Here is a 9199-nt window from a genome sequence, read left to right as displayed (position 1 = left end):
ACGCACTTTCGGGGGCCCAAGTTACACACAAAAGGTAGCGTTTCCACCGTGGGAAAGCCCAGAGCCACGAACGCGGAGTCTCCGCCAGTCAAGCGGCCTTGCTTCCTGAGCTCGGAGGCACCAAACGGGATGACAGACCCGGGCCAGGTAGTGGGGAGGAGCCAGCCAGAGCTGGACTCTGTGGGGCACTCGGCGCGGTCAGGGCGAGCATTAAGGTCCCGCGTGGCCCGAAGCCAAGCACAGCCGCGGCGCAGCTCGGCCCCGCCCCGCGGGCGGACTAGGCAGCCGCCATGTTGTCTGGGCGCCCAAACCCACAGCGGAGCGCAGCTATCGCGAGACCGTGAAGGCCTCTGGGAAGGACAGAGGGGGGAAGGGAGGGAAAGGAAACAGGGGTAAGCGGGAGGCGGGCCGAGCCCACGAGTGAAGCCCCAGGAAGTGGAGGGCGGGGAAAGGAGCGATTGACGCGCCTGCGAGCCAATGGCAAACGAACTCGAGTGGGCCTGTGGCCAATGAACAGTTGCGGCCCGCTACAGGGGGAGGGACCTGGGGCCGAAGGTAGCTTGAGCGCGGCGGCGGCGTTGTTCAGTCAGAGCGAGAACATTCCAGAGGTGAGTCCGCGGGGGGCGGTGGCCCGAGCCCCTGCCCAGCGCTCCCGCCCCTCCACCCCCGGGCCGCCGGCGGGGGCAGGCCGCCTGCGGCTCACAGCCGTGTCCCCGCCAGGTCGCCAGGCTCGGCGCTGCTGGTGTGGACGCGGACGTCGCTGGGACAGCCCCTCCCGCTGCTCGGCGGCGGCACCTGCCCAGCCGCCCCTCCGCTCGCCGCCCGCCCCGCCACTCCGGACCCGGTTTCCAGCGCCTCTTCCTCCCAGTCCCGGGCGAGCCGCGTTGGGTTTATGTCTTTATTTGACGAAAACGGTGAGTCGCGGGCGGCGGGCCATGGCGGCGGCAAGATGGCGGCGCGGCCGCGTGACCCGCCGCGCGTGTGGCGCAGTTTGGGGGGGGCCGGTGTGTGCGGGAGCGCGCGCGAGCGAGCGCGCGTGCCGGCGCCGGGCTGAGTCAGGGCCGGGGCGCGTTTGTGACTCACGGAGGCCGCGCCTCCGCCCCGCCGGAAGACGGAGGCCGGGCGCTCGCTGTCGCGTAGCCATGGGGACGAGGGCGAAGGTCGCCCGTCCGCCGAGGGAGCGAGCGAAGGGCGCGGCTGCGGCCGCGGTCCGCGTGCTCCGACGGAGCCAATGGCTCCTGGCCTGGCCGCGCCGCCCTGAAGTCGGCCGGAGTCGCCGAAGCCGCAGCTTAGCGGTTGGCAGGACCGGCGCGACGGTTCCCGTTTTCCAACGATGGCAGCCGGGGGAGGCGCGGTGGGAGAAGTTGTCCGCTCCCGGGCGTGAGCTGGGGGAGGAGAGGGCCCGGACCCCTTCTCGACAGTTACAGCACGGTCGCTCGCCGGCGGTCTCCGGTGACAAACTCCCTGCAGCCAAGGGAGAGGGTTTGTGTCTGTGCTGTTTCCTTCCTTCGGGATTTCCCTGCCCCAGTCCCAGCTCCTGTCAAGATGGTGGCCTCCAGGTTCCTCGAGTTGAGCTCGGTTAGACGGGGGTGTCAGCTCTTGTCCTTCGTGAACTCGGGCTCTGTGGGCCAGGGGTGCTAGCTGGGCGGGTGCTCATGGACGAGAAGTTCCCCCGACAGCAGTGGTACTGAACCTGTGGCATGTTTGTGTGTTCTCTGCTTTTCTCTTCCAGAGCTGTTGCGCAGCCATTGGTACCTGTATTGGGGAAACATAGCATACAAGCAAGAAGCTCACAGCCTCAGTGGCGAAAATTTTTTCATGTCAGAGACCGAGAACTCTTGCAGTCGTTTATGTCATCCCTTCTTCTCCAGACAGAAGATACCAAAAAGTTGCAATCAAAGATCTGTTCATCTTATTGATAAAGTCACTAATAAGCCAAAATGTCTGTCAACGTCAACCGCAGCGTGTCAGACCAGTTCTATCGCTACAAGATGCCCCGTCTGATTGCCAAGGTATACTGATCTTCATTTTATTAGTAGGAAGTTGGTCCATGTGTTCGTTCTTCATAGGATTTAAAAGATTGCTTGTTACAGGGAAGACAGTGCAAAATTGAAATTCTTATTTCCTTTAGGTTGAGGGCAAAGGAAATGGAATCAAGACAGTTATAGTCAACATGGTTGACGTTGCAAAGGCGCTTAATCGGCCTCCAACGTGTAAGTAAAGCTTGGAGAAGCCTGAAAAGGTATATTATGGATATAGTCCTGACAGTGTTTGAGCTGTATGCGTTTTTCTCGGTCATGTGTTAGCAAATGTGGAACTTTGCACCTACTTGATTGGGTGTCATTAAACCACCTTGGCTGTTTGTCAGTGGCCCTGTAATTTTTAGGAATGGTGGGTTCTGTGTAGATTTTTGTGTGAAGCCAGTGATTTAGGTAACTAAAATGAAATGTCTTGTCTTCCTATAGATCCCACCAAATATTTTGGTTGTGAGCTGGGAGCACAGACCCAGTTTGATGTTAAGAATGACCGCTACATTGTCAATGGATCTCATGAGGCGAATAAGCTGCAAGACATGTTGGATGGATTCATTAAAAAATTTGTTCTTTGTCCTGAGTGTGAGAATCCTGAAACAGATTTGGTGAGTGAATGCCTTTAAAGTCTTTGTTAGTTATGTATGTACTCTTCTAGTGCTATGTGATTACTAGACTTGTTAGAAAATAACATTTTGTTAAAGTTAGACTTCCATGAAGAAAATTTGTGTTAAACTAGAGTTTTAGATGTTTTATAACGTTATATAAATTCACATACAGTTTGTATCTTTCACTATACATGACACTTGTTTTTACTTTTCTTGGCAGCATGTCAATCCAAAGAAGCAAACAATAGGTAATTCTTGTAAAGCCTGTGGGTACCGAGGCATGCTTGACACACATCATAAACTCTGTACGTTCATTCTCAAAAACCCACCTGGTAAGTCTTTTTAGCAAGTTGACAGTTGGACTATATATAAGATGCAAGGTTTTTATTACAGTATAGGTATATACAGTATAGGAACTTTTTAGTCTTTGGACTTTGACTTTTTTGTTTTATTTTTTGAGACAGGGTTTCTTTGTATGTCCCTTGCTGTCCTCTAACCCACTTTTTAAACCAGGCAGGCCTCAAACTTAGAGATCTTCCTGCTTCTGGCTCAGAACTTTGAGATTTTAACTGTCTATAAGACATTATTGAAAAAACGTGTTTTATGTAACAGTAAAAGTGCAAAGATTAGTAAAAGATTATAATGGAAACCCATCAAAAGATCTACTGTTCTGGAAACAAGGCTTGTCTCATCAAGCTACAGTGGCTTAGAGCATTGCAAGCAACACTCTGTGGCAGATGAACACAACTATCTGACACAATTTGAGCTTGCTATAGCAAAATAGTCTAACCTATTCCGGTGTTCTCTTCCCCATGAGACAAGCCGTTATATAGACTCAAACAAACTATTTTAAATTGTTGAATGGTCAGGTTTTTTTTGTGTGCATGTATGACTGTGTACCACATGAGTACAATGCCCTAGAGGCCAGAAGAAGGCATTGGATCCCCTGGAACTGGAGTTTTGGGTGGTTATGAAACACCATATGGGTGCTGGGAATCGAACTTAGGTTTCTAACAAGTGCTCTGCACCACTGTGCTATCTCTCCAGCCTTCCCTTCAGATTTCTAAGTTTTGTTGTGTTGATTTTACTGAGGAAAGCTGTGATAGAGGGTAGGATTTAAATCTGGTAGTCAGTGATACATAAACTATAGGACTAATTGACTTTTGTTTCCCTGTAGAGAATAGTGACAGTGGTACAGGAAAGAAAGAAAAGGAAAAGAAAAATAGAAAGGGCAAGGACAAGGAAAATGGCTCCGTATCCAGCAGTGAGACACCACCACCTCCACCACCAAATGAAATTAGTCCTCCTCCACACGCCGAGGTGAGTGTAGGGCACTTAAAATTGTGTTAAAAACCTGCTGTTTGGTTGAAATAACCAAAAGGTTTGATTTACTAATGTAGTGCCCTGTTAAAACTCTAATATTGGTACTTAAGTTGAGCTAAACTGAATATATTTGAACCTGCTTAGCATTTTTGTTGTTTACAGAAATGTGGAAGATAGAGGCTCTGGGCTGATAAAACATGGTCTGTGGGCGAAGGGGCTTGATCCTGTTAATATGACTAATACCACTATTTAGAGGTCTTTGTTTTTGTTTAACCAGGAAGAGGAGGAGGATGATGATTGGGGGGAGGATACAACTGAGGAGGCTCAGAGGCGCAGAATGGATGAAATCAGTGATCATGCAAAAGTTCTGACACTCAGTGACGATTTGGAAAGAACTGTAGAAGAGCGTGTTAACATCCTGTTTGATTTTGTTAAGGTAAATTTGTTTGATCTACAAATATACACATCACGTAGCCTTTGGCCTTTCAAATGTTTGTTGTGTTTGTAATTGGTTAACGTTTTCTATGATATCTTTGGATTTTGATTGTGTGTGTGTTTGATTGGTTTTTTGAGACAGGGTTTTTCTGTAGCTTTGGAGCCTGTCCTGGAACTGGGTCTTGTGAACCAGGTTGGCCTCCAACTCAGAGATCCTCCTGCCTCTGCCTCCCAAGTGCTGGGATTAAAGGAATGCATCACCGCCCCCCAGCTTTTGTTTTGAAGACTGATTCTCTTTAGCCCTCGCTGTCCTGGAATTCGTGGAGACCTGAGGGCTCACAGATCTTCTAATCCCTGCTGGGATTAAAATGTGTGTGTTACCATACCCTTCCCTTTGTTTTTTGTTGTTGTTTTGGTTGTGTTTTTTTTTAATTCGTTTTTATTTGTGTGGGGTTTTTTTTGTTTGTTTGTTTTTAATGGGCAGTGGTTTGGTCGTTCTCACCTCCCCCATATATGGTTTCTCTGTGTGTAGCATTGGCTCTCCTGAAATTTGCTCTGTAGAGCAGGCTAGCTTTGAACTCAGATCCACCTGCCTTTGCTCCCAGGTGCTGGGATTAAAGGTGTGTGCCACTACCAGCCGGCCCTTTGTGCGTGTGTGTTAATGATTTTCTTATTTAATATGTAGTGGTGTTTTGCCTATATATATACTCAGTGTGAGGGTGTTGGAGCCCCTGGAACTGGAGTAACAGATAGTTCTGAGCCACCATTTGGGTGCTTGAAATTGAACCCACGTCCTCAACAGCGGCCCATGCTCTTAATCACTGAGCCATCATCCCCCCACATACTCCCCCCACACCATGGCTTGTATTGTTTTTCTTCTTTGCTTATTTAAGAAACATACTAAAGAGCCGGGCAATGGTGGCGCACGCCTTTAATCCCAGCACTCGGGAGGCAGAGGCAGGCGGATCTCTGTGAGTTCGAGACCAGCCTGGTCTACAGAGCTAGTTCCAGGACAGGCTCCAAAGTCACAGAGAAACCCTGTCTCGAAAAACCAAAAAAAAATTAAAACAAAAAGAAACATACTAAAGGAAGTACAGTGAGTATAATTGCATAAATTGGGTAGAAGTCCTGGAGGAGGAAGATTGTTCTCTCTAGTATAGCAAAAAAAAAAAAATGCCTATACTTAATTGATTTGCTTTTTTTTATTTCCAGAAAAAGAAAGAAGAGGGCATTATTGACTCATCTGATAAAGAAATTGTTGCTGAAGCAGAAAGACTGGATGTAAAAGCCATGGGTCCTCTCGTTTTGACTGAAGTTCTCTTTAATGAGAAGATAAGAGAGCAGATCAAGAAATATAGGCGCCATTTCTTAAGAGTAAGAGACCTTTTGGGGGTTTTAAGTCAGGATTGTGACCTTAGACTGTGACTTTAGATCGCTTCCGCCCACTGTATGGTTGTCCTGAAAGTAGGTGTAGGAGCACCTGCAGATGGTAAGAGTATCTGCATGATCTTTTCTAAGCCACTGCTACATGTGCAATGCATTAAGAAAATGAATGTTTAATTACTGAATTATCTTAGAGCAGGGATGATTGTTGATGCTGTCTACTTGCAGTTTTGTCATAACAACAAAAAGGCTCAGCGGTACCTTCTTCATGGTTTGGAATGTGTGGTAGCAATGCATCAAGCTCAGCTGATCTCCAAGATTCCACATATCTTGAAGGAGATGTATGATGCAGACCTTTTAGAAGAAGAGGTTATCATCAGCTGGTCGGAAAAGGTGGGGAGCCCTTGTGAAGTTTCAGAAGCATCAAAACAGCTGGTGGGGTGGGTAATGAAGAAGTAATTGTTAGACTCTTGTATACGTTGTTGAATTCCTATGTTAATCTGATGGGATTTTTGAGTTAAGACAGCAGGAATTGCTTAGTGTGTGTGTCTGTGTGTGTATATATATATATATATATATATATATATATATATATATATATATTGTTGAAAATTAGGGTATGACCCAGTCCCTTTAAATAGCTTATTGTACAAGTAATAAAAGTATATTTTCAAGTCTTCACTGAGGAAAATTTTGAACTTTTTTAGGCCTCTAAGAAATATGTCTCAAAAGAACTTGCCAAAGAGATTCGTGTCAAAGCAGAACCATTTATTAAATGGTTGAAGGAAGCAGAGGAAGAATCTTCTGGTGGTGAGGAAGAAGATGAAGATGAAAATATTGAGGTAAAAGCTAAGGAACATTACTTGGTTGGCAATGAATGTTGGAGGGTTCTTTTTTTGTTTGTTTGTTTGTTTCTCTCTATATAGCCCTCCCTGGTTAGCCTCAAACTGATTCAAGTATAGTTCCAAATTTCAGATTAAAGATAGTCTAACCAGCTATAATCTATTAAGATAAACAAATACAGAAAGACATGGGCACATACCTTTAATCCTAGCACTCAGAAGGCAGAGGATCTCCTGAGTTCCAAGACAGCTAGAGGCTAGGCTAAGAAGCCCTGTCTCAAAACTCCAAAATGGAAGAGGAAATGCCATGAATCTGAAGGGGGTTCTTGGGAAAGTAAGGAAAGGGAAAATACTGTCATAACCTCAAATTAAAAACCAATGATAGAACTAGGGGTGGTTGCTCTGTGTTGTGTCTATGTTTAATTGATGAAATGATTTATCTTACCAGGTGGTATATTCGAAGACTGCCAGTGTACCAAAAGTTGAAACTGTGAAGTCTGACAACAAGGATGATGACATTGATATTGATGCCATTTAAAAGGATGGATACAACTTAGCTTAACAGTGTAATGCTGCAAATTTTTCTCCATTATCAGCCAGAAGTGCAACATGTATGTGCAAAAGCTAAAATGGCTTAACATCATGCTACACTTGATACTAAAAAGCTATTACTGTGAGTGGTCTATAATTAAGCCCAATGAGACATCTAGGGAGTCCATACATAACAGTGAACAGTTGTAGTTTGCTTATTTATAGCATGTTTCTTTTGGAAAAACTAGTGGTGGACACATTTGGATCACATTTATACAGTTATAAAAAATAAAGATTTGATTTTGGTCATTCTTCAGACTTTGGGCTCTGAATGGCTTATACTGAAGTGATTGGCTACTTTTAAGATGTTACACCCTTTATGAAGGTCCTTGAGCCTGGTAGATTGTAGGTGCTGAAACTTGCAGAATGTAAACAATTGTAATGACCTTACTCAGCCATTAAGAAATGGAGTGTTTTAAAAGTTGTGTCTCCAGTCCCCATCTGTTCAGATTGGAAACTGACAATTTTTGTCATCCTAAGGGAGGCTGATGAATAAATGACAGTATGACATCTTCATGAGCAGTAAAGACCTGCGTGTCCTATGGTTTTAAGAGCAAGTTTTGAAATTTGGAGTTGTGGTTTTTCAGTTTGTGTGCACTCACCCCAAATTGTCATGTGCATTGCACGTTGGATGAGCCAGGGAAATAATTAACAAGTATTTTGTGTGTTATTTAGTGGTTGCTTTGTACTGAGAGAAAAGCTTTGAGGTATGATTAAATCGTAAACTCTGATTCTATTTGGGAGAAACAGGAAAAGGTGCACTTAATCTCTAGCTAAAACAGCATAATTTTTCAGCTTTCACCCTTAAATTATAATTTCAGGATGTTTAGACATACTGTATCTTGTGTTTGATGTGTTTTCTCCCCTTGCCCCAATATTATGGCTTATTCTTCAATGCCTTTTAATTTGGATATAATAGCTTGTACTTTAGATTTTGGTTGCTGTCTTGCCAAAATAAGTGTTATTGTGTTTCAAGCTTGATCCCCCTCCCCCTAATTGTCTTATTTAAAGAAAAAGTTAAAATCATACTTCTGAGTCATAGCCTGTATTTTGGTGAAAGACTTGGGATATTTTTTACTTCGTGTTGATATAGCTGGGCACCTGAGAGTGGGTACAGTTGCTAGGGCCTGACCAGCCCGTTCAGAGCCTTGAACTAAACACAAGTGAATTTCTTACCTGCTATCTGGTGTAAATTCCATCTGGGTTCCTGATTGTGTTTGCATACTTGTCTTCAACATTAAAAACTAGTTAGCATATACTTCCACAAGTGCATTCTGGGAGCTAACCCATGTGGTTAATTTGTGTGGCATACTAGCTTATAACATTGTTTAGATTTTACCTTGTGTCATCCATCTCACAGATTATAAAACTTTAATAAATGTATGTAAAATTTTTGCATTGAAGTGATACAAATAACTTGGTAAAATTAAAACCTTGAGTCTGCTGAGCATGGAATGGGAGCCATATACCTGGAGTGGATACTAACAAGGAAATGTGCAGTGTCACACCAAAGAAGCATTTGCAAACTCCTAGGTTTCAGATTCTTTGCATGGTCTCCCATCCATTACCATTTTCTGAGATTGTAGATCAGCACATTGAGCCTCAGGCTGTTACAGTCAGGTCTTCAATACTTGGAAGGATCTTGGGCTTCAGCCACTGTTCTGTCAGGTGCCAAACCAGTGGGATTCAAATTCACACAATCTGGGTTCATTGCTCTATTGAGGTGTCCTAAAAAGTTTCCTGTTTCAAACAGCTACATTACTTGATTAAAACAATGTTAAAATTAAATTTTGTCTCTGCTTTAATACTAAAAAGTTAATCCATGTTTTTATTTTATGATTTAAAAAGCACTGAAAGCTATCCAGTATTATAGTGCATGCTTTGGATTTGAGTCTTGTATTCTGTGAAGAGTATGTCAGCCCTATGTGTGAAAACAGGTTGATCATTTTATAAAAATCTTTTTTTTTTTTTTTCTTTTTTTTTTTTT

At 44.4% G+C, this 9199-nt stretch overlaps 1 protein-coding gene and 1 non-coding gene across 3 annotated transcripts; both read left to right on the top strand.

Annotated features, from left to right (window-relative positions):
• Positions 1-494: 494 nt before the first annotated feature.
• Eif5 (eukaryotic translation initiation factor 5) lies at positions 495-8606 on the top strand. 2 transcript variants are annotated; one of them, XM_075947245.1, is made up of 12 exons: positions 495-608; positions 721-914; positions 1733-2012; positions 2132-2213; positions 2466-2638; positions 2859-2970; positions 3816-3958; positions 4239-4397; positions 5609-5770; positions 6008-6172; positions 6487-6621; positions 7070-8606. In XM_075947245.1, the coding sequence occupies exons 3-12, from the start codon at positions 1941-1943 to the stop codon at positions 7157-7159; spliced, it is 1293 nt and encodes a 430-aa protein (XP_075803360.1). In that variant the 5' UTR covers positions 495-608; positions 721-914; positions 1733-1940; the 3' UTR covers positions 7160-8606. The 2 variants fall into 2 exon arrangements, with proteins under 2 accessions (XP_075803360.1, XP_075803362.1); XM_075947247.1 differs by lacking the exons at positions 495-608; positions 721-914 and adding an exon at positions 1168-1482.
• Positions 3357-3482, top strand: LOC142835407 (small nucleolar RNA SNORA28). Its single transcript, XR_012907839.1, has one exon. It is a non-coding gene; the product is annotated as a small nucleolar RNA SNORA28 (small nucleolar RNA).
• Positions 8607-9199: the final 593 nt, after the last annotated feature.

Source organism: Microtus pennsylvanicus, chromosome 14 (genome assembly GCF_037038515.1).
Source record: "Microtus pennsylvanicus isolate mMicPen1 chromosome 14, mMicPen1.hap1, whole genome shotgun sequence".
NCBI lineage: Eukaryota > Metazoa > Chordata > Mammalia > Rodentia > Cricetidae > Microtus > Microtus pennsylvanicus.
Note: the sequence above shows the minus strand (reverse complement) of the source record. Positions and strands in the feature narration are given on the sequence as shown.

What these genes read in the sequence shown, in the direction of transcription:
- Eif5 (XM_075947245.1), top strand. Translation starts at nt 1,941, where the DNA reads ATGTCTGTCAACGTCAACCGCAGCGTGTCAGACCAGTTCTATCGCTAC. An exon ending in GTCCTCCTCCACACGCCGAG is followed by an intron (nt 3,959 to 4,238) that starts GTGAGTGTAGGG and finishes TTGTTTAACCAG; the next exon opens with GAAGAGGAGGAGGATGATGA. An exon ending in TCCTGTTTGATTTTGTTAAG is followed by an intron (nt 4,398 to 5,608) that starts GTAAATTTGTTT and finishes TTTTATTTCCAG; the next exon opens with AAAAAGAAAGAAGAGGGCAT.